At 43.3% G+C, this 25,907-nt stretch overlaps 1 protein-coding gene across 2 annotated transcripts in view; it reads right to left on the bottom strand.

Moving 5' to 3' along the window:
- The window catches only part of RTN1 (reticulon 1), a 293,390-nt gene that overhangs the window by 22,632 nt on the left and 244,851 nt on the right, over nucleotides 1-25,907 (bottom strand). The window contains exon 1 of one of the 2 annotated variants that reach the window (XM_075330281.1): nucleotides 20,681-20,889. The exons of the other annotated variant lie outside the window; for it this stretch is intronic. Within the exon in view, the coding sequence (XP_075186396.1) occupies nucleotides 20,681-20,741 (61 nt within the window). The 5' untranslated portion in view covers nucleotides 20,742-20,889. Of the gene's footprint in view, nucleotides 1-20,680; nucleotides 20,890-25,907 lie in introns of those variants that run through there. 2 annotated transcript variants of the gene reach the window in all.

The raw sequence follows: 25,907 nt of genomic DNA, 5'->3' as shown, positions 1-25,907 counted from the left end.
CGAGGTGAGCTCACCCCATATCCGGCAGGTGATGGCTGTGTATTACAGTCTGGACCTGCTAGTAATAAGCGCAGATGGAGTACAGCTTTGTCCTCCGATTGTTAACCTGTTAAATCACGCCTGCAAACTCTGACAGCAGGATTTAACACGTGCCAGCATGGGAGCATGTAATTTTAAGTCTCCTTTGGTGCACCCGTGACATGATCACAGGTTACCTGTAGTTTGTTATGACAGCAGGGGGCCTGCTGAAGATCTCCGTGATTGTTATTGCAGTGCTCCTTTGAAACCTGCCTGTGGCTGGGCTTCAAAGGAGACTGTGATTTTCACTATATGTAACAATGCTATGGCATTACTACATAGAGCACAAGGGATTAGACGATCAAAGGTCATAGTTCCCTAAGGAGACTATTAACAAGTGTGAAAGGTAAAAATATATATATTTATTCTTTTTCATACAAGTAAGTGAAAGTCATACTTTGTTGTTCCTGACTCTCGTGGCTCATGTCTACTTTTTATGGATATCACAAATAAAGAAGAAGTATTATTACAGCACTGGTGTTCCAATTTTTTGCTGGATTTTCTTTATAGCCATATATATAATATATATATATATATATATATATATATATATATATACGGTATATAAAAAACATATAAAAAATTCAAATCACCCTTCTTTTGCCCCATTGAAAATAAAGATAATAAAAAATACACATATATAGTATTGGCGCGTTCAGAGAAGTCCGATCTATTAAAATTTAAAAATAATTAACACAATCGAGAAACACTGTAAACAAAATATATTCATGAATGCCAAAATTATGGGATTTTTTTGGTAGCTCCAATATCACAAAAAAAAACTATAACAAACAATTGAAATGTCATATCTATCCCAAAATGGTATTAATAATAACGACGTCTTGCCCTGCAAAAAAACAAAAAAAAAAGCTGTTATACAACTCAATCTACCAAAAAAAATTAAAATGTTACAGGTCTTGGAAAATGGTGACAACCCTTAAATTGTTTTTTGCAAATTATTTTTTTTTCACCAGTAAAATAATAAAAACAAACTGGACATGTTTGGTATCGCTGCAATCGTACTGATCAGGAGAAACACATTACAATGTCATTTTTTACTACAAAATCTGCACCATAAAATCAATTCCCAAAAAACCATGTCAAAATTCTGTTGGTTTTTTTTCACAGTTTCTCCAAATTTTGATTTCTTTTCCATGTTACAGCATTCAATTTGGTAAAGTGAATGGCGTCATTCAGAATTACAACTCGTCCCGCAAAAAGTAAGCCCTCATATGTATATGTAGACAGAAAAATTTAAAAGTTATGTCTCTGGGAAGTAGGGGAGGAAAAAACAAAACTGAAAATTGGCCACATCACAAGGGGGTAAAAATCTATTTAAATTTACATTTAGGAAAGCCTTTAAATGTTCCATTCAGTTTTTGTTTTTACCTTACACCACCCCTTTCACCCTTCAGTCTTTAGGCAATTTCAAACTTTCCGACATAACAAGTTAAACAATATGTAAAAAGTCTTTAATCCTTCTATACATTTAGCCGTAGTTTAGAGAAACATATTTTTTCATATCACGAAGAAAAAAGAGGGGAAATCCAGCACCAAATATATAAAAAGTATTTATTGGAAAACCATAACAATACAAACATAAAAAAAACAATGAAAAAATCAGACGCGTTTCAGACAGCTATGTCCTAAGGCCTTATGAGTAAGGTCATGGCTGTCTTAAACACATTAGCTTTTTTCATTGTTTTTTTTCCTCTCTTTCTTCTTTTTGTGTTGTTTTTGTTTTCCATCAAGTTGTTTGTTTTTTTTTTAATTACCTTTTTGGTGCTGGATTTTCTCTTCTTTCTTCATTATATTTTTCATTGCTGGAGAACTGGCTCCTTGCATCAAACCATAACATTGGCTAATTCGGTATGGACAGATGAGCTGTTTCTTCTTTTTATGGGGGGATATTTTTTTCATATATTATGTAAGAGAATTCTATGAAAATAAGGATGGCCCCCTGTTCAGGACATTGAAGTTGACACTGACTATAACACTCTTGTCACTGAGTTATTTCATATCCTCACTTTTTTGGTTAAAAAACCTCTTCCATGTAGGAATCATTGCAGCTCTGAAATCCCCCAGAAAATGACAGATCAGGGATTGCCACAGCGAGGGGCCATTAGTAGGATAACTAGTATTGATGAGCGAGTACTTCCATGCTCAGCTGCTCGGTACTCAAAACGAGCAGGTTGGATGTTTGGAGTACCGAGTATAATGGAAGTCACTGGAGAACTTGAGCATTTTTCCAGAAGATCTTCAGGAAAAATACCCGAGTTCCCCATTGACTTCCATAATACTCAGGTACATGAGTCGCACCCATCTGAGCGTCCAACTGGTCGTTCTAAGTACAGAGCACCTGAGCATGGTAGTGCTCGCTCATCACCAATAATTAGTACCAGATGGTGGCCATTCAGATGAATGATTGTACATGTAATACATTGATACGGTGCGTTTTCCTTAAGAACAGTGACTCCCTTCTACAAGGTTAAAGCTTGGCAGTTGGAATAGTTTTGTGATTAATGACGAGTGAGCACTACCATGCTCAGGATTTGTAACAAGCATTTTAAGGCTATGTGTCCACGGGAGAATGTAGCTGCGGATTTTTCTGCATCAAAATCCGCAGCTTTCCCGCAAAATCCTCACCTTTTCAAAGGTGCGGATTTGCCGCGGATTTACTGCGGAATTGCCGCGGATTTGATGCGGATTTTTTTTCTTCCCAATTTTAAAGCCAAAATCCGGATGAAAATCCGCAACAATAATTGACATGTTGCAGATTTTTCCAGATCAAAATCCGCACGAAATCCGCTGCGGAAAAATCCGCAGCGTGGGCACAGCATTTCCAAAATACCATAGAAATGGCTGGGAAGTGCCTGAGCTGCAGATTTTCGGGAAATCCGCGCATTTTCCGCAGCGTGGACACATAAGCCTAACACTCAGACGGGCTAGACTCGTGTACCAAATGTAATGGAGGTCAATGGAGAAGTCAAACACTTCAGAAGATTTTACGGAAAAATTATTCAGTTTCCCATTGACCTCTATTATACTCAGGTACTCGAATTGCGCCTATCTAAGCGTCCAACTGCTCTAAACGAGGACTGAGCACCTGAGTATGGTAGTGCCCACTCACCACTAGTTGTGGTATGGGACTGCCCTTCAAACAAAGCATTTTATACCCAACCTTTTTGGCACGGTGACAAAGCAATAGACTTCTTTACAAGGACTGTGTGGGCAGTGGGGACAGTTATAAAAAAAAACATCTCTTAGATTACATGTGTTCAGTTATATTACTAAAAGCCAAATTAAAGTATCCTTCCATTAGGAGGTAAGCAAAGTTTAAAACAACCAATGAAGGAACACAGGCTCGCGGTATGGATGCTAATATAAGACATTTTCAGATTTTCATCCGGTCTTGTCATTTGCTTTATGCATTAGTAGCAATCAAAGAGAGAAAATGTGTAGAGCGGCTGCGACGTTCGACTTCTCATTTGCATAGTGCCACATCGGTTTTTATGTAACTGGAGAAACGGCTCCGTCTTACATCGCACCTTATGTTTCATACACGTGACACCACGCGTTTTTTATATTTAAAAGGCAATTTACATCTTTCAAAAAAGAAATCAGAGAGAAAATGTACGGTATTACTTATAATGGAGACGTTTTGTTCTACAGACGATGTTCCTTACTGTAACATTCAAGCAGAGATCATATACTTTATCTTCAGTGACGTTTGTCAGATCAATCACTTTCTTATAGTCATTTTCTTATATACAGTTGAAACCAGAAGTTTCCCTCCGCTCTCTATACAGACACATCTGCAGGTTTTTCTCTCTGCTCTCTATAAAGACATATCTGCAGGTTTTTCTCACTATCTGACATGAAATTAGAATAAACTTTTCCCACTTAGGTCAATTAGGAGCCAAAATATTTATATTTTCCAAATGCCATAATAATGAGAGAGAATGTTTTAAGACGTTTTTATTACTTTCTGCAAAGTCAAAAGTTTAAAGGAAAAATACTCCAAAAAACCATCACAAAAGTAGGGGTGGACCCAGAATTTTCTGGAGTCCGACCCGAGGAGCACAAACTCATCAACTAAGCAAAATAGAAGAGAACACGAGTTTTTATAGTGCAAAAACATAACATCTCTTTATTGAACACAGGTGGGGGGAATCCAAAGGGTCATTAAAAACATGTAAAAACATATATGGCGGTCATCCCTTGCATTAGGGCATGGTACATGAAATCAACTGTCAGTACAGAAGGCATGTAAGCAGCACGTACTAAATGGTGCAGGAAAGACACATGGGTAATAAATCAACAGGCCACAATAAAAACCAACATATTGTCAAGCAGAATTAATAAAGCATTCCTACAAATGGTACAATGCCACAGAGTGTCTCTATATATCATATAAACAGTTTAGTTGTACAAAAAAACACCCTGAATAGATAGATCACCAGGAGCGCTTTCTGATCATACTGCCGACACGGCACTAACAAGGTATAGTTGTGGCTATGATATGTTTAAAGAGTACAAACAGAACCTGCATACATAAAGCACAAGTGCTGCCAAAGCCCATTACCAATGTGACCACATATGGAGGGAGGATCCGCCAGTTTCTGCAGCCTCGGAAGACCTACGTACGTTTCGATGTTGGATATATTAAATCTTCGTCAGGGAGGAGGCATGCCTCCTCCCTGACGAAGATTTAATATATCCAACATCGAAACGTACGTAGGTCTTCCGAGGCTGCAGAAACTGGCGGATCCTCCCTCCATATGTGGTCACATTGGTAATGGGCTTTGGCAGCACTTGTGCTTTATGTATGCAGGTTCTGTTTGTACTCTTTAAACATATCATAGCCACAACTATACCTTGTTAGTGCCGTGTCGGCAGTATGATCAGAAAGCGCTCCTGGTGATCTATCTATTCAGGGTGTTTTTTTGTACAACTAAACTGTTTATATGATATATAGAGACACTCTGTGGCATTGTACCATTTGTAGGAATGCTTTATTAATTCTGCTTGACAATATGTTGGTTTTTATTGTGGCCTGTTGATTTATTACCCATGTGTCTTTCCTGCACCATTTAGTACGTGCTGCTTACATGCCTTCTGTACTGACAGTTGATTTCATGTACCATGCCCTAATGCAAGGGATGACCGCCATATATGTTTTTACATGTTTTTAATGACCCTTTGGATTCCCCCCACCTGTGTTCAATAAAGAGATGTTATGTTTTTGCACTATAAAAAGTCAAAAGTTTACATACATTTCATTAGTGTTTGGTACCATTGCCCTTACATTGTGTGACTTGGGTTAAACGTTTTGGATCTCCTTCCACAAGCTTCTCACTATAGTTGGTAGGAATTTGGACCCATTCCTCCTGAGAGAACTGGTGTAACTGAGCAATGTTTGTAGGTCGTCTTGCTCACTCCGGCCTTTTTTAGCTTTGCCCATAAATTTTCAATAGGATGTAGATTAGGGCTTTGTGATGGCCGCTCAAAAACATTGACTTTGTTGTCCTTAATCCACTTTGTAACCAGTTTGGCAGTGTGCTTCGGGTCATTGTCCATTTGGAAGACCCATTTCTACCCAAGCTATAAGTTCCTGGCTGATGTCTTGAGATGTTGCTTCAGTATTGCCGCATAATCTTCTTTCCTCATGATGCCATCTATTTTGTGAAGTGCACCAGTCCCTCCTGCAGCAAAACAACCCCACAACATGATGCTGCCACCCCATGTTTCACAGTTGGGATGGTGTTCTTAGGCTTCAATGCTTCTCCCTTTTGCCTCCAAATGTAACAATGGTTATTATGGCCAAACAGTTCAATTTTAGTTTTGTCAGACCACAGGACGTCTCCAAAAATTATGTCTTTGTTCCCGTGTGCATTTGTAAACATTAATCTGGCTTTTTTATGTTTCTTTTGGAGTAATGGCTTCTTCCTGGCAGAGTGGCCTATCAGTCCATGTTGATACAGTACTCGTTTCACTGTGGATAATGACACAATCTTACCAGCTTCCACCAGAATCTTCACAAGGTCTTTTGCTTTTGTCCTTGGGTTGATGAGCACATGTCTGACCAAAGCACGTTCACCTCTGGTACACAGAACCCGTCACCTTCCTGAGCGGTATGATAGCTGGACATTCCAATATTGTTTGTATTTGCATATAATTGTTTGTACAGATGAACGAGGCACCTTCAGGTATCTGGAAATTGCACCCAAGGATGAACCAGACTAGTGCAAATCCACAATTCTCTTCCTGAGATATTGGCTGATTTCTTTTGACTTTCCCATGATGCTACATAAAGAAGCCGTGTGTTTCAGGTGTGCATTAAACTACATCCACAAGTGTTTCTCGAATTAACTCAGATGTTGCCAATAAACCTATCAGAAGCTTCCAAAGACATGACATCATCATATGGGCTGTCCCATATTGTTTAAAAGCATAGTACTCTTAATGTATGTAAACGTTTGACTTTGCAGAAAGTAATAAAAATGCCTTAAAACATTCTCTCTCTCTCATTATTCTGGCATTTGGCAAATATAAATAGTTTTGATTCCTAATTGACCTAAAACGGGAAAGATGTATTCTGATTTCATGTCAGATAGTGAGAAAAACCTGCAGATGTGTCTTTATAGATAGTGTATGTAAACTTCTGGTTTCAACTGTATTTACCCAGAACTTTAAAGAGATATTCTAACCACTAAGCAAAACAGCAGTTTTCTCCCTAGATGCCAATAAATGCATAAGCAAAGCAATTTATGTGCATTTGTGGAAAACAGTTTTAAATATACATAGTGAAATAAGAAATGTAAAAAAAAAAATTACATTCAAAGGGGTTGTCCAAAGAAAGCAAGTTTTCACTTATCAAATTGGATAGGTGATAAGTTGTTGATTGGTCAGGATCAGACTGCTGAGACCTGCGACGATCTATGGAATAGGGAACTTGTATCCATGTTTGACTTGGAGCGGCTGCCCCATATGGAACGAATGGAGCGGCTGCCCCACATGGAAAGAGTGGAGCGGCTGCCTCACATGGAAAGAGTGGAGCGGCTGCCTCACATGGAAAGAGCGGAGCGGCTGCCCCACATGGAAAGAGTGGAGCGGCTGCCTCACATGGAAAGAGTGGAGCGGCTGCCTCACATGGAAAGAGTGGAGCGGCTGCCTCACATGGAAAGAGTGGAGCGGCTGCCTCACATGGAAAGAGTGGAGCGGCTGCCTCACATGGAAAGAGTGGAGCGGCTGCCTCACATGGAAAGAGTGGAGCGGCTGCCTCACATGGAAAGAGTAGAGCGGCTGCCTCACATGGAAAGAGTAGAGCGGCTGCCTCACATGGAAAGAGTGGAGCAGTTGCCTCACATGGAAAGAGTGGAGCGGCTGCCTCACATGGAAAGAGTGGAATGGCTGCCCCACATGGAAAAAGTGGAGCGGTTGCCTCACATGGAAAAAGTGGAGCGGCTGCCTCACATGGGAAGAGTGGAGCGGCTGCCTCACATGGAAAGAGTGGAGTGGCTGCCTCACATGGAAAGAGTGGAGCGGCTGCCCCACATGGAAAAAGTGGAGCGCCTGCCCCACATGGAAAAAGTGGAGCGGCTGCCCTACATGGAAAAAGTAGAGCTGCTGCCTCACATGGAAAGAGTGGAGCGGCTGCCTCACATGGAAAGAGTGGAGCGGCTGCCTCACATGGAAAGAGGGAAGTGGGTGACCCACATGAAAAGAGTGGAATGGCTGATCCACATGGAAAGAGTGGAATGGCTGCCCCACATGGAAAGAGTGGAATGGCTGCCCCACATGGAAAGAGTGGAATGGCTGCCCCACATGGAAAGAATGGAACGACTGCCCCACATGGAAAAAGTGCGGCTGCCTCAAATGGAATGAGGAGAGTGGCGGTCAGATGTCTGACCTACTGAGCCGTAACATGGATAAAAGTTCCTCATTGGGGATAAACATTTCCTGGTCTACTGATCAGTGCAGGTACCAGCTGTGGAACGCCCCTATCTCATGGTTAGGTGATAACCTGTTTTAGCTGAGTTCACATGTCCTGTAGTCATCCGTTAGAACGGATCCGTTAGAGATCCATTTGCAAAAAAGTTCTGCAAACATAACTTTTTTGTCTGTTGTTAAATAACAGACATCAGTTGGATCCATTTTTAACATGTGGAGTCTATGGACAACAGATCCGTTAATGGATTGCTATTTATCGTTCATTTGTAACAGATCCATTAAGAAAACAACGGATCCGTTACAAATGCAGTACAACGGATGACTAAATAGCAATCATTTAACGGATCCGTTGACCAAATGGATCTGGCACAAATCAGTTTCCCAATGGATCTGTTCTAAGTGATGACTACAGGACATGTGCACTTAGCCTTAACTAGACAACCCCTTTAACATAAAAACCTGATTTAATTGGTCATTTTCTGATGTCATGTTCCCTTTTATTTTGACCAATGCAAACTGTAAGCAGACGAACGATCATTACATCTGCATCCCGAATTCCTATTTACTAATATTTGCATGGTTCACTCATCACTTCATCATCACTTACAGGTTAAGAGGGGCTGCTGATAAGTCTTTGGCTTTGTGATCTTTTTTTGTTTCTATGGTAACGAATGTTAAATCACATGAAAGCCTTGTGTGTCTAATATATGTTTTCAAAATGTTGTGTTTGTTGCTTCTGGCAACAGTGTTCTACGCACGCGGGAAAACAAAATTGTGCAGTCTAATGCAATATTCACAGCAACTGAGAGCAGAGGAGGGATAAAATTATTGTTTCTGCAAGGAAAGTCCGCGAATGATATTCATGGTGATATGTCGCAGACATTGGGGGATCAGTGCCCTTCATATTCCACAGTTAACAACTGGGTTGCCAAATTTAATACGGGCCACTTCAGCTCCAATGATGAGGAACGTCCTGGACGCCCGAGAGTGGTTGTTGTTCCGGAGATCGTCGATGCTGTGCACAACCTCATACTGGAGAATCAACAAATTTCAGCTAAAGCAATAGCAGACATCCTGGGGATTTCCAGTGAACGTGTTTGTGTCATTATCCATGAACATTTGGACATGAGGAAGCGATCTGCAAAGTAGGTCCTCAAATGTTTGACAACAGATCAGAAAAGCATGCGAGTGAAAACGTCCCGATCCATTTGTCAGCTTTTCCGGACTGATAAGAACTTCCTGGATCGACTGGTCACTATGGATGAGACCTGGATGTATTTGTATGACCCTGAAAACAAGGAGCAGTCAAAAGAGTGGAGGCACAGAGGTTCTCCTCGTCCAAAGAAGTTCAGGGTGCAAAATTCAGCCACTGAGGTGATGGCGTCTGTGTGCTGGGCTAAGGAGAGCATTCTGCTAGTGGACTACCTTCAAAAGGGTTCCACCCTCAATGCAAGGTATTACATTGAACTTTTGGACCAATTGAAGGCAGCTCTGAAGGCCAAAAGGCGCGGCAAGCTGTCCAAAGGAATCTTGTTCCTGCAAGACATCGCCATTTATTCCACATACTCTCCACTGATGACAACACACTTCTTACATCGGTATTCCAAAATCTGTAAGCCTAGCAACAGGAGGATTTCGGTTATGCCTCAAACCAGGCATCCGTAGCAGCCATGGCATCAGAAATGGTGTGAAATTTGGTACCTTTGAGGTGTTTCTTCAGGTTTGGAAACTGATGATAGTCGTAGGGAGGAGCTAGATCTGGTGAATAAGGTGGGTGGTCAACCAGCTGGGAGCCCAGCTCTGCCAGTTTTGCCGTGGTCGCTTGTGCAGTGTGAGCAGAGGCGTTGTCTTGCAGGAACAAGATTCCTTTGAACAGTTTGCCGCGCCTTTTGGCCTTCAGAACTGCCTTCAATTGGTCCAAAAGTTCAATGTAATACCTTGCATTGATGGTGGAACCCTTTTGAAGGTAGTCCACTAGCAGCATGCCCTCCTTCACCCAGAACACAGACACCATCACCTTAGTGGCTGATTTTTGCACCCTGAACTTCTTTGGACGAGGAGAACCACTGTGCCTCCATTCTTTTGACTGCTCCTTGTTTTCAGGGTCATACGAATAAATCCAGGTCTCATCCATAGTGACCAGTCAATCCAGGAAGTTCTTATCAGTGGAATATGAAGAGCATTGATCCACAAATGTCTGCGACTTATCACCATGAATATCCCTCACAGACTTTCCTTGCAGAAACAAGAATTATATCACTCCTCTGCTCTCAGTTGTTGTGAATATTGTATTAGACTACGCCATTTTGTTTTCCCGCGTGCGTATTACACTGTTGCCATAAGCAACAAACATAAAATTTTGCAAACATATATTAGACACATAAGGTTTTCATGTGATGTAACATTCGTTACCATAGAAACAAACAAAATCACAAAGCCAAAGACTTACTAGCAGCCCCTCGTAGACACATCCAGAATCAGTGTGTACCAAAAAGAGCCAAATTTTGGCATATTGAGGCCCTGTGGGTATGCAGTTTCTGTTGAGGAATCTGACATGTCTAAAAATGACACATCAATCAAGAAAGAACTTTAGGGCCCTTATATATTATTAGATAATGTCTGCAGAATCTGCCGATATTGATGGATTCTGCCAACAGTCTAATCTGTAAGTGGGTCTTCTGACTTTCTTTTGACAGATGATGTCGGAGGACAGTGTGATCCAGTATGTCCGATTTTCGTCTGCCAATCCTTTTGTTCTTGAAGAGATAAGCCACCGCCACAGATGTCTGGCAGCAGCTTTCTCATAGAGAGCACAAGAGAGCGAGCACTCCTCTATAAGGCCTCCTTCAGACGTCATTGATTCTGGTACGTATGTTACTGTTTTTTCACGTACCAGAATCATGGACATATGCAGACCCATTACAATCAATGCATCTGCCCACACATCAGTGATTTTTCACTGACCGTGTCTCCATGCGGCGTACACGCGTGTCCATATGCTCCGCACGGAGACGAGTCAATTTTTTCTGGCATCACTGATGTCCGATGGACAACACTTTGGTGTGATCCGTCAAAACTGTACCAGAAAAAACACGTACATTTAAAATAAAAAGCTTTTTAAACTCACCAGTCTCCAGCGCTGCTGTCTCCGGCTGCTGCTGTCTGTTGCTTCCAGGCCAGCTAATTATGCTCATGCATAATTATACACTGCACAGCTGACCCGGAAGTAGCTGCAGCGGTGAAACAGTGGCGGCTGGACACAGTGGAGCCGGAGATATCAGCAGCACGGACAGCAGGAGCAGGGACAGGTGAGTATGATCTCCGTGTATTATCACGGATAGCACACGGAGATCATATGTGTGCCATAGTCACAGCACATGGAGTGCCATACGCACCTTTATCATGTCAGTGAAAAACATTTGTGTTTTTCACTGACGTGTGAAGGGGTCCTAAGAGGAATCTGAATGGAGCACTGTGCTTGGCCAATTCCTACAGTGCAGCCAAAGTGCACACTCCACCGCAGCTCCTTGATAGTCTAAGGGCTTGCTCACAGGAGCGTATGACTCGGACAGGTGCAATCCGATAAAAAAGGGATTGCACTCAGACCAATATTATTCAATGAGGTAGTGCAGCTGTGCGTTTTTTTTCTCAGTTGTTTTCGACATGAGGACAAAAATTGCAGCATGCTGCGATTTCACTCTGAAATCGGATGGGTGCACCAAAAAAAAAAAAATGTATAGCATAGAGACCATCAGTATGGCATCTGATTTTTACGGCTACATTACAATTCTGTAAGAATGGAAACTAAAAGATTATTAACTGCTGAGTATCAAAGTAGACAGCATATGAACTGCACACAGTTCACAAGTGAGAAAACATTGTACAACTTTTCTGGACGAGAATGGGACTGATTTTTTAATAGGCTCATGTGACCCCAGCCTAGCAGTCATAGTTTTGAGGCTGTGGAACCAGGTCATGATGGGTCCCATTTCTTTAGAGCCTGACCCCACCAGTCTAGCATTTGGCTGTCACAAGGAGCTTTTTTACAAACATCGGCGACTGTTTTGGCAGCATCAGGATCGGTGGAGACACGTCTATCTCATACACATGCGCCGGCATTGAGGTCCTGCGCAGACGCACTTTTATCTATCCTGCAGATCAAAGTATTGTAGTGCGCCTGAGCAGGACCTCAATGCCAGCGCGTGTGTATGACGTAAACGCGTCATGCACCGCGGCTTCAGAATATGGAAGACCAAGATGGCCGAAAGGGGAGGCACTGGTCCTGGAGAACGGCGCCACCCATCCGACTGTTATGCACCGGAGTGACCTTCTAGGTGAGTATTATAAAGTGTATTTTATGTTATACCCCCGACCTGGGCTCCTATATACAGCATGTTGGAATGCTGTATATAAGAGCCCACTGGTGGTGGCCGCAGCTTATAGGGCAAAAAACTGGTGACAGGTTCCCTTTAATACTTGTTGTACTTTTGTTGCTGTCTTTCATCTCTTGCTTTTCTCCTTAGTTTCTTAATGTTTATTCCTGTAAGTTTGCAGTGTGTCTGAGTTTCTGTTTCCCCCTCTGTCTTAATCTGTGTTGCCATCAAACTCCTGTCCCTTACCTCCATGGGGGATTAGCTTTGGTTAGGAGAATAGTAAGGCGCAAGACTCAGGCATCTCCACCTTTAGGGGTAACCCTGAGGGTAGGGATAGCGTAGGGTCCCCTTGTGTGAGGGACAGTATAAGCCCCCGGTCCCTTGCTATCCTGCAGTCACATCGTGACATTGAAACTGTGAGTGGCGAAAGAAAGGCGCAAAATAGGGTCTTACCCGGTATATGGGTTTAGGGAAGTGAAAGGAATGAACACACTCACCTGATCAGGTTGTGCCAGTCACAACCCCTGTGCAGACATATGTGAGTGCTGGAGTGGTTAAGCAGCGGCCCCGTTAGAGAGAAAATGCTATAAAAGGTTCAGGGTGGAAAAACGGGTTTAATGCCGCGCTATGAACCACGAGCTGGTGTTATTAAAATAGATAGATAGATATAGATAGATATTCTATATCTATTTTAATAACACCAGCTCGTGGTTTAAAGCGCGGCATTAAACCCGTTTTTCCACCCTACATCGTGACATTGGCATTCTTAGCTGTACTTTGCACGTTGCGACATCGCTAGCCGATGCTAGTGATGCCGAGCGCGATAGTCCCCGCCCCCGTCGCACATGCGATATCTTGTGATAGCTGCCGTAGTGAACATTATCGCTACGGAAGCTTCACACACACTCACCTGCCCTGCGACGTCGCTCTGGCCGGCGACCCGCCTCCTTCCTAAGGGGGCAGGTCGTGCAGCGTCACAGCGACGTCACACGGCAGGTGGCCAATAGAAGCAGAGGGGCGGAGATGAGTGGGACGTAAACATCCCGCCCGCCTCCTTCCTTCCTCATTGCAGCCGGGACACAGATAAGGAGATGTTCCTCGCTCCTGCGGCTTCACATACAGCGATGTGCGCTGCCGCAGGAACGAGGAACAACATCGTATCTCCTATTGGTGCGACATTATGAAAATGACCGACGCTACACAGATCACCGATTTTCAACACTTTTACGATCGTTTATCGGCGCATCTAGGCTTTACACGTTGCGACGTCGTTACCGGCGCTGGATGTGCGTCACTTTCGATTTGACCCCGACGATATCGCAGTAGCGATGTCGCAGCGTGCAAAGTACCCCTTACAGTGGATATGTGATAGATGCTTCTGTCTGGAATATCCTTTTAAAGATTCAGGTTTTGCTGTAATTCCCTAGAAAATACAGTACTCTATAACTCAAACGCGGAAAGATTTTCCTTTTTATTTCCCCAGCTCTTATGAAGGAGTAAAGCTGATCACTGAATCTGCACATGGAGTAATTGTAACAAATGATCCATGTTGCTCGTTGTATGAATTGACCTCCACATAAATATGACAAACGTTTTGTAAGAATTGAAAACAAAATGCAAAATTGATTGTGAAAGAAAACAAAATAGGGTGATAGGGAGTGATTACCACCTAAGGAACCTTTTTATCTATTTATTTTATTATAAGCTTCTGGAGTCACTTGGTTGACAACCTTTATGTTTCCCCATTTGCCTATAACCAATACAAGTGGGTCTTTTGCATTTACAAATCTAAAAGTAGCCTGGCTTCCATTCCATACTTTTATTTCTTACAGTATGATTTTGTGCATAGACCCAACAAGGCAGCACATAGATTGCATACGTATCAGGTATCTTTCGTCACTATGTATGCTGGCATTTGGTGGATGTGTGAGGGGCAATATAAGTTCAGTATTGTCCCCAGGACAGATCATCAGTATCCATTGTTGCTAACCTTCATGAGAAAGCAGCCATGGCACAGTACAAAACCAAACTTTACCAAGGGAAGCTCTTGCCTACTTGTAACTGGTTGCACAACGCTTTCTTCCTAAATACACCACGTTACTAAACATATTTCCTTACTAAGTTCTTTAAATGTTCTCGATGAGTAAATACATAAATGGGGTTAATAAAGGGAATCTGTCATCAGTTTTTGCTTTTTGATCTCAGAACAGCATAATATAGGGGCAGAAACCCTAGTTCCAGCGATGTGTCACTTTCTTGGTAGCTTGCTATAGTTTAAATACAATCAGTGTTTTATCAGCAGGAGATTATCACTACAGGACTAGGTGTCATGTTCCAGGCAGTCCATCTAATCATTGTAATCCCGCCCCCAGCACTGATTGGTAGCTTCCTGTATGCACTGTACAATGTCAGCTGCCAATCAGTGCTGAGAGTGGGGTTATAAGCAGCTCAGCATTCTGAAAACTGCCATATCTACAACAGAGAAAACAGGATTGTATAACCTGCTGGAATCAGGCTCTCTGCCCCTACATGATGCAACTCTCAGGTTACATATAAAAAATCTGCCAACAGATTTCCTTTAAAGGGTTATTCTCATCATTAAAAGTTATCACCTATCCAAATGTTCTCGAGAATGGGTCCCTGAAATGCCGCACTGAAATGGATCAGTGGTCATGTATGCATCCCAATACCCTATTCACTGTCTATGAGACTAATAAAAACAGCTTAGCGAAGTATTCGGTATCTCTGGCCACAGTGAATTTGCGGTCACTGTTATATTTCCCCAGGCTATTCTCAGGATCAGTAAGGGTCCTAGTAGTTGAACCCCCACTGACCTACAAGTCATCACCTAGCCCTTGGGTATCGTATAGCTCTTTAGCAATGGCTACACAAGTTAAGGAATATTGATATCACAATTTAGCATCTAATGATTTTCCAAGCCGATCCATTGTGACTATTGCAACAAAGTTGCAGATGTTTCCAAATGTATCTGCCTTTCTGTTACTGGTCACATTCTGGCTGTTATTTTACTACAAGTGATAAAATAGCAACAGGACAGCAAGTTGCGCAAATTATTTTGATTGTCTCAGAATTTCTTTTGCACAACAAATGTTGCCGAGTAGAGCCAGCCGAAATGATGGGAATAAACCATTCCTATTTACCCTTGTAAGTTTGGGGGGGGGGAAATAGTACAAAAATAGTGAACAGTGCACAAATTGTGCCGTGACCACATTTTTCTGTACAGTGGCACTTCTACCACCCAGCTGTGCCGGGAACTGTGGAGAGTCCCATTCTGGCCACATTACTGGATTGAAAAAAAGCAGTCAAATCCCTTTAAAGACAACAATATAGTAGAAAACCTTTCATTGCTATGCAATTGTATAGAACTGTATAGAAGAATACACAGGGCTATAAAGAAACCTCAATAATTGTAAGGCCTACTTCCCATCAAGGGGCCCAGTTAGGCACTGTTACATAAAGTGATGTCTGGGTACTGTGACATCGGGGCACTGATGTCTGGATACTTTAACTAATGGACAGTGATGTCTGGGTACTGTTACTTCTGGGAAGTTATATCTGGGTACTGTTACTTCTGGGAAGTGATGTCTGGATACTGTTACTTCTGGGAAATGATATCTGGGTACTGTTACTTCTGGGAAGTGATGTCTGGGTACTGTTACTTCTGGGAAGTGATATCTGGGTACTGTTACTTCTGGGAAGTGATATCTGGGTACTGTTACTTCTGGGAAGTGATGTCTGGGTACTGTTACTTCTGGGAAGTGATGTCTGGGTACTGTTACTTCTGGGAAGTGATATCTGGGTACTGTTACTTCTGGGAAGTGATGTCTGGGTACTGTTACTTCTGGGAAGTTATATCTGGGTACTGTTACTTCTGGGAAGTGATGTCTGGGTACTGTTACTTCTGGGAAGTTATATCTGGGTACTGTTACTTCTGGGAAGTGATGTCTGGGTACTGTTACTTCTGGGAAGTGATATCTGGGTACTATTACTTCTGGGAAGTGATGTCTGGGTACTGTTACTTCTGGGAAGTTATATCTGGGTACTGTTACTTCTGGGAAGTGATGTCTGGGTACTGTTACTTCTGGGAAGTGATATCTGGGTACTGTTACTTCTGGGAAGTGATATCTGGGTACTGTTACTTCTGGGAAGTGATGTCTGGGTACTGTTACTTCTGGGAAGTGATGTCTGGGTACTGTTACTTCTGGGAAGTTATATCTGGGTACTGTTACTTCTGGGAAGTGATGTTTGGGTACTGTTACTTCTGGGAAGTGATGTCTGGGTACTGTTACTTCTGGGAAGTGATATCTGGGTACTATTACTTCTGGGAAGTGATGTCTGGGTACTGTTACTTCTGGGAAGTGATATCTGGGTACTGTGACATCGGGGCACTGATGTCTGGATACTTTAACTAATGGACAGTGATGTCTGGGTACTGTTACTTCTGGGAAGTGATGTTTGGGTACTGTTACTTCTGGGAAGTGATGTCTGGGTACTGTTACTTCTGGGAAGTGATGTTTGGGTACTGTTACTTCTGGGAAGTGATGTCTGGGTACTGTTACTTCTGGGAAGTGATATCTGGGTACTGTTACTTCTGGGAAGTGATGTCTGGGTACTGTTACTTCTGGGAAGTGATGTCTGGGTACTGTTACTTCTGGGAAGTTATATCTGGGTACTGTTACTTCTGGGAAGTGATGTTTGGGTACTGTTACTTCTGGGAAGTGATGTCTGGGTACTGTTACTTCTGGGAAGTGATATCTGGGTACTATTACTTCTGGGAAGTGATGTCTGGGTACTGTTACTTCTGGGAAGTGATATCTGGGTACTGTGACATCGGGGCACTGATGTCTGGATACTTTAACTAATGGACAGTGATGTCTTGGTACTGTTACTTCTGGGAAGTGATGTTTGGGTACTGTTACTTCTGGGAAGTGATGTCTGGGTACTGTTACTTCTGGGAAGTGATGTTTGGGTACTGTTACTTCTGGGAAGTGATGTCTGGGTACTGTTACTTCTGGGAAGTGATGTCTGGGTACTGTTACTTCTGGGAAGTGATGTCTGGGTACTGTTACTTCTGGGAAGTGATGTCTGGGTACTGTTACTTCTGGGAAGTGATGTTTGGGTACTGTTACTTCTGGGAAGTGATGTCTGGGTACTGTTACTTCTGGGAAGTGATGTCTGGGTACTGTTACTTCTGGGAAGTGATGTCTGGGTACTGTTACTTCTGGGAAGTGATGTTTGGGTACTGTTACTTCTGGGAAGTGATGTCTGGGTACTGTTACTTCTGGGAAGTGATGTCTGGGTACTGTTACTTCTGGGAAGTGATGTCTGGGTACTGTTACTTCTGGGAAGTGATGTTTGGGTACTGTTACTTCTGGGAAGTGATGTCTGGGTACTATTACTTCTGGGAAGTGATATCTGGGTACTATTCCTTCTGGGAAGTGATGTCTGGGTACTATTACTTCTGGGAAATGATATCTGGGTACTGTTACTTCTGGGAAGTGATGTCTGGGTACTGTTACTTATGGGAAGTGATATCTGGGTACTGTTACTTCTGGGAAGTGATGTCTGGGTACTGTTACTTCCAGACAGTGATGTCTGGGTACTGTTACTTCCAGACAGTGATGTCTGGGTACTGTTGCTTCCAGACAGTGATGTCTGGGTACTGTTGCTTCCAGACAGTGATGTCTGGGTACTGTTACTTACAGGCAGTGATGTTTGGGTACTGTTACTTACAGGCAGTGACAGCATATGACCTTGCTAATTCAGTGTATCAGTAGCTAGTAAGTGATGTCACATGGTATGACCTAGCTAATTTGTTGCATTGTGAGAGCCGATATTATGAGGTCTGATCACATAATCACAAATTACTCTATTAATATGTAAACCATAAAAAGCAGGTCTCTGATTGAGCATTGTTGGTAACAATTACATGACAATAGTACTTTTTAGCTCTCTATATCCAATTCAGCTTTTACTACATGCTACATTGATTTCTACATATCAGTATATAACCTTTGGGCTTGATAGTAAGACCACTGACTCATGCTGCCAAAACAAGCCCTGGAGCTACTGGCCACACATACACAAGTGAAGAAATGACTACCACAGTTGCCCATAGTGCCCAAGCCTTGTAGCTGTGTATAGGCCTACTGATGCAAAAGGCCAATATAATAATAATAATAATAATAATTTTATTCATTTATATAGCACTATTAATTCCACAGCGCTTTACATACATTGGCAACTCTGTCCCCATTGCGGCTCACAATCTAAGGTCCCTTTCAGTATGATTTTGGAGTGCGGGAGGAAACCGGAGAACCCGGAGGAAACCCCCGCAAACATGGGGAGAACATACAAACTCCTTGCAGATGTTCTCCTTGGTGGGATTTGAACCCAGGACCCCAGCTCTCCCAGACTACAGTGCTAACCACTGAGCCACTGTGCTGCCCAGCTTGTATATTTACAGACTGCTCTTTTCACACACTAGTGATATTACTCAAAAGGGGTCTTTATAGTCAACCAGGCCCCACAGTCCAGAGGGTCTACTGACCTCCTTGCCAAATCAGCTTAGCCCAGAAACCGTAAGAGGTCAGGAGCAAGGAAAGGTAAATGTGCGCCATCAGCATTAGTGAGGATGGGGACATTCAAAAGTTTGGCATGGGGCCTAGGTCTCTATACTCTATATGTCTTTTTCTGAGCTGGTATTAACTAGCATAATCTTCTATAAAATAAAAAGGAGGAAGAACAATACAACCATATAATAACCCATACAAACCATACAGTACATGATAACTCTCGGGCCAATCATCCCTTGAAATTAATGTAGAATGTTGAGTGATTCTTTACGGATTCTACAGATTCATAATTTATATTTCCTTCAGTATCTAGCTCTCCCGGCCAAGGCACAGGTACCTGGTGGTCCTCCCTTTGGGCACCAATCCTCCTACCCTGGCAATGCCACCAGGAATCTGTATAATCTGATACAAATCACAACATACACATCCTAAAATATACCAAGATGAATAGTAGAATATGCTAAAATATATCATATAATGAGGTTTATTAGTTAATATTATCATCATGTTATATATGAAAACCCGGAGGCCCCGGCAGGGAGACTATGAGTAGGTGTGGAGCTCTAGTACATTCTAGAAAAGCAGAGGGCAAAATATTATAAAAATCTCTTAATGAGTAAAAAGCAATAAATCGATATAGATGATTAAAATGATATACACACATATATTTATGCTGCTTGTACATATAGCTGTGGGGGCCTTCCAGGCAGCGTTTTGCCTTGGGTTAGGCCTCTGCAGCAGGTAAAGGGTAAATTTGCATTATCACTACATGACAAAAATGAGAATGAGTGCTGTAACCACTGATACCGCGGGGCTGGATGCCATGATGCCAGGCTTACTGGAGTAAAAACAGGATATTTATCACATTTATGGAATATTGTGTCAATAATTGTAATAGATGTTTCTTTTTCCGATGGATACGTAGATGATGCGTGATTTTTTAAGGACCTATTTGACTCTGAAAATTGCAATCATTACATTGACAGGTTAAATGATACACAATGTTCAGTTCCCGGTGATGAATTAAACATTCATTGCCAGGCTGCCAGCAAGAGCGAGGCACCGATTCTCCAGCACAACAAAGGATGCAAGCAAAGACGTGATACTAAAAAAAAAAATATGGCTGAACAGCAGAGAGGGGAAGCTTCCCAAGCCACACCCAGACCTAATATTAAGAGTCCTTAAATCCTCAGCATGAAGAATATTATTCTCATTCTCCTCATGCTGAAGATTTCTATACTATATCATTGCAAGAAATAATTTCATCTCCTATTCTGTCCAGAATTGGAATATCACCCACCTTCATATTTACCCACTAGTACATGTAGGCTTTCTTTGTGTAGCTGGCAGACACAGATATTACAATGGGCGTGCCCCCTTCCCTAAAGGGAGTCCCTTTAAATATAATCCCAGGCCATTGTTTCTACAAATACCTAGTATTTTCCAGACCGCAGCTAATGTGACATCCCCGGCAGCCATAACGGATCAAGACAGACGAGGTGTAGCAAAATGTAGAAAAAGGCTAAAATGCAATGCAAATGATTGATGCAGAATATAAAAAAATGGAAAAGGAAGCAAATAATTAAAAAGAAAAAAAAGAGGATGAATGGAACAAAATGGATGTGGATCAGACATGTCATTGTTTGTACCATGCACGAATGATGATTCTGGCATCATTACCCTGGCATTTCCAGTTGCTCCAAAAACATTCCATCCTGGTGGAGTCGGCGCTGGCCTGCATTGCTGTGGGCTCGGAGGATCACTAGGGCTTTCTTCACTGGCAATGTATTGTCGCTACAGCATTCCAAAGCATGTATAGGTGAGGGTATCAGAGCCGCTACATGCACCAGCTACAGACTGATGCTCTAAGCAGAACGGAGAGAAGGGGGAGGGCAGACTGTAGACGCTGCAGTCCTCACTGCAGCAAATCAGCATGGTGATGTGATTGCCTTGGGGATGTATCATTAGAAAAGGGATGCACAGTTGCCTTTGAACTGAAAAGCATTTGCTTAGGAGCTTTACGGCATCAAAAATCCATCATAAAGCACAGGTTTTACATCACGGAAGGGACAATGCATCCATTCCTCTTGTTTATTACATCACTGTTGTTTTTTCTTGTAAAAGATACACACAATATTTTGTCTAACCGTTAATGGTTCAATGACATCTAATAGTAAATTATATACTGTATATATATATATATATATATATATATATATATATAAAGAAAAATATAAATGCAACACTTGTTTGCTCTCCGATTTTTCATGATCCGAACTCAAAGATCTAAAGGCGGCGTCACGTGCTACGATATATCGGGTGATATGTCGTTGGAGTCACGGAATTTGTGACGCACATCTGGCATCGCTAGAGATATCGTAGCATGTGACACCTCCGAGCGACTGTGAACGAGCAAAAATACTCACCTTATCGTTGCTCGTTGACACGTCTTTCATTTTCATAAAGTCATCACTCCTTCTGCGCGCCGGTTGTTCGTCGTTCCCGAGGCAGCACACATCGCTCCGTGTGACACCCCGGGAACGACAAACACAGCTTACCTGCGGCCGCCGGCAATGTGGAAGGAAGGAGGTGGGCGGGGTGTTACGTCCCGCTCATCTGCGCTCCTCCACTTCTATTGGCCGGCCGCTGTGTGACGTCGCTGTGACGCCGAACGTCCCTCCCCCTTCAGGAAGAGGATGTTCACCGCTCACTGCGACGTCGTATGGGAGGTAAGTACGTGTGACAGGGGGTTAACGACTTTGTGCGCCACGGGCAACTAATTGCCCGTGACGCACAAACGACGGGGGCGGGTGCGATTTCTCGTGCGATCGCACGATAGATCGTACCGTGTGACGCTGCCCTAAGTCTTTTTTCTATGCATAAAAGGCCTTTTTCTCTCAGATATTGTTCACAAATTTGTCTAAATCTGTGTTAGTGTGCGCTTTTCCTTCGCAGAAATAATTTACCCATCTCACAGGTGTGGCATATCAAGATGCTGATTAGACAGCATGATTATTGCACAGGTGTGCCTTAGGCTGGCCACAATAAAAGGCCACTCTAAAATGTGCAGTTTTACAGTACAGTGGAACCTTGCTTAACGAGAACAATCCGTTCTGGGACTGTGCTTGTTAATCAAGTTACTCGTTCAGCAGAGCAAGATTTCCCATAGGAAATCATTGTAATGCAGATAATTCGTTCCACAACTAGTTAAATGTCCCATCCTGGTCCCGTATCCCCTATTCTGTCATTCCACACATGCACAAACACACACAAACACACACAAACTCACACAAACACACACAAACACACAAGCACGCATGCACACGCACATATTATATGCTCACCTTACCTTCCGTTCCATCGCCGGTCTCCTGGGACTTGCTGTTCTCCGGTGCAGGCTGTGTATCGGGTAACCATAACGACAAGGGCGGAACTTCCTCTGCCAGAGCGCTGACGTCAAAGACAGAGCCGCTTGCCTCTGATTGGCCAGCGCGCTGCCTTTGAGTAGCGGTGACAGGAACCAGGAAGTTCCTGCTTCGTCGCTATGGATGCCGATGCCTGGAGTGGAGCGGAGCGGCGCACTACAGGACCCAGGAGACCGGCGATGAAACGGAAGGTACACATATTATATGCTCACATTACCTTCCGTTCCACCGCAGGCCTCATGGTACTTATAGTTCGCTGCGAGGACGTCGCGATGTACCCGGGAACTACAAAAACCATGAGGCCGGCGGTGGAACGGAAGGTAAGGTGAGCATAATACTGTATGTGTGTGTATGTGTGTTTGTGTGTGTTTGTGCGTGCTTGTGTGTGTTTGTGTGGACTGCAAGTGCGGGTCAGAGCGCGGTAGATGTACGGAACCGGAAGTGTGTGCGGTGAGGATTTTGCTCGTACAGCAAAGCTTTCTCGTAAAGCGGGTTACAAATTTACAGAAAGCTTTGCTTGTTAAGCGAAATTCTCGTTAACTGGGTTACTCGTTAAGCGAGGTTCCACTGTATTGGATTCTGGGGATGAGGGAATGGGGGGGGAATCAGTCAGCATCTGGTATGACCACCATTTGCTTCTCTGCCATCTGCCCTGTATAGTGAAAACTGGGATTCATGCATTCATCACCTGCAATATGCCCAGTACCTGTCATAGATGTGTCACAGCCTGTCACAGAGGTATGATGGCCGTCTGACAATCCAGTGGTAGCAAGTGCTAGAGGATCACAGTGATTGGTAGTACATGTTGTTATCTGACAGTTCCCTGTTTCTGCAGCCAGTGGACTCTATGACCCTGGAGAAGTATTAGTCCTTCCTAGCAGTTGGTATCCTATGACTTCCCTTATTAACCTCACCCTGGGGTGGTTTGGGTGCGGTTTATAGTTTGTTCCTTGCTGAGGTCTGGAGTGGTCATCTCCTCTTGCTCCAGAGACTTCTGTGGTTGCTGCTCCTCAGATAAGTGTTGACTTTTGCTATCTACCTGGGTTCTGGTGATAACATTCGATTTTTCCCTGTATTGTTTCCTTGTGTCTTCCTTAAGGGGTGCTTCACACACAGCGAGATCGCTGCTGAGTCACGCTTTTTGTGACGCAGCAGTGACCTCATTAGCGATCTCGCTGTGTGTGACACTGAGCAGCGATCTGGCCCCTGCTGCGAGATCGCTGCTCGTTACACACAGCCCTGGTTCGTTTTCTTCAAAGGCGCTCTCCCACTGTGACACACAGATCGCTGTGTGTGACAGCGAGAGAGCGACAAATGAAGCGAGCAGGGAGCAGGAGCCAGCGTCTGGCAGCTGCGGTAAGCTGTAACCAAGATAAACATCGGGTAACCAAGGTGGTTACCCGATATTTACCTTAGTTACCAGCCTCCGCAGCTCTCACGCTGCCTGTGCTGCCGGCTCCGGCTCTCTGCACATGTAGCTGCAGTACACATCGGGTTAATTAACCCGATGTGTACTGTAGCTAGGAGAGCAAGGAGCCAGCGCTAAACAGTGTGCGCGGCTCCCTGCTCTCTGCACATGTAGCTGCATTACACATCGGGTTAATTAACCCGATGTGTACTGTAGCTAGGAGAGCAAGGAGAGCTAAGCGGTGTGCGCTGGTAACTAATGTAAACATCGGGTAACCATACCCGATGTTTATCTTAGTTACCAGTGTCTGCAGCTTCCAGACGCCAACTCCGTGCAAGCGCAGCGTCGCTTGCACGTCGCTGCTGGCTGGGGGCTGGTCACTGGTCGCTGGTGAGATCTGCCTGTTTGACAGCTCACCAGCGACCATGTAGCGATGCAGCAGCGATCCTGACCAGGTCAGATCGCTGGTCGGATCGCTGCTGCATCGCTAAAGTGTGAAGGTACCCTTAGTGTTAGTGCTGTTAACTTAGCGCTCATACCTACCATCCTTACTTAGGGCCGTTTTGCCAGGGGAATACAGGTATCCAGCTTGGCGACAGCTGCGGAACCCGTATAGGGTCGGTGAAGGCAGTGAGGGTGAGCCGCAGGTTGTTGTCAGGGGTCACTACTTCCCCCTTTCCCTAATATTAAGGCATTCCTTCCCCCTTCCTTTGTATTGTACTATACGGCTAGTATAGCCTCTCTCCCCAGCCATGACAGTCTCTCCAACGTGTCAGACAACATCAAATGTGAGCATTTGCCCACTCAAGTCAACTCAAAATATGCAAACATTGACTATAGGAAATTGGACATGCATTTCTGGTAAGGAAATTAATTTAAAAATTAAATTCAGACAGCACATAAAAAAGGCCAGTCTTATGTGAGCCCAGCAGTAGCGTCAATGCGTATGCTGGGAAATCAGGACAAGAGTTGGGCTCCACACATCTGCTGCAATAAACAAATCACATCTTACCCAGTGGTTGCATGGGAAGAGGCAATATATGTCTTTTGCAGTCCAAATGATCTGGAATGAGCTAACCGATCACATACCAATGGCTATTTCTGCATGGTGCCCCCCATTAGAAAAGTAGTTTCAAGGAAGAAGTGGACTTTACAGTACCCAAACCTTTCAATTGCAATATGCCCAGTACCACATACATAAGATCTGCCACTTCCAAAAGCACCAGAAACTTTCAGTCGAATTAAGTGAGAAAAAAGAGGGTGACTGGTGTCATGAAGTATCTTCCTTTCATGACCCAAACTTTCTGTCAGCAATGTCAACTAAACCCCACCTTATAACACAAAGTGAACTGAACGATCTTGTTAGAGATTTGGATCTGCCCAAGAGTACGGCTGAGCTTCTCTTAGGTTCCCGGCTACAGCAGTGGTATCTCATGGTGGCCAATGTTCGGATTTCTTTGTTCCGGAACTGTGATAAAGATCTTGCCCAATACTTCTTCATGGAGGGTGATCTAATGGCGTGTAGCAACATCAACAATTTAATGGAAGCTTTGAAGACATAATCCAGAGAAATGGAGGCTCTTCATTGATATTTAAAAAAAATAAAAGCCGTCTTGCTGTATAATGTGCCACCTTCAATTCCAGTTGGTTATGCCGTCCACATGAAGGAAACTTATGAGAACATGATACAGCTGTTGAGGAGCCTGAACTATGACCATCATTTGTGGTCCCTCAGTGATGACGTAAAGGTGGTTGTCTTCCTACTTGGTCTCCAGGGTTGATACTCAAATTACTGCTGCTTTCTGTGTGAGTGGGATAGTCGTGCAGGAGAATATCACTACAATAAAAGAGACGGCCTCTCCGACAGTCACTACAGCGAGGGAGTAACAATGTCCGGAATCCGGCACTTGTAATCCACAGAAGATCGTGTTACCACCATTGCATATGAAGTTGGGCTTAATGAAGAACTTTGTAAAGACAATGGATAAAAATGCAAAAGCAGTCAATTATTTTATTGATAAATCTCCAAGGTTGAGTAAGGCAAAGATAAAGGAAGGAGTTTTTATGGGACCTC

The sequence above is a fragment of the Anomaloglossus baeobatrachus genome, chromosome 12 (genome assembly GCF_048569485.1).
Source record: "Anomaloglossus baeobatrachus isolate aAnoBae1 chromosome 12, aAnoBae1.hap1, whole genome shotgun sequence".
NCBI lineage: Eukaryota > Metazoa > Chordata > Amphibia > Anura > Aromobatidae > Anomaloglossus > Anomaloglossus baeobatrachus.
Note: the sequence above shows the minus strand (reverse complement) of the source record. Positions and strands in the feature narration are given on the sequence as shown.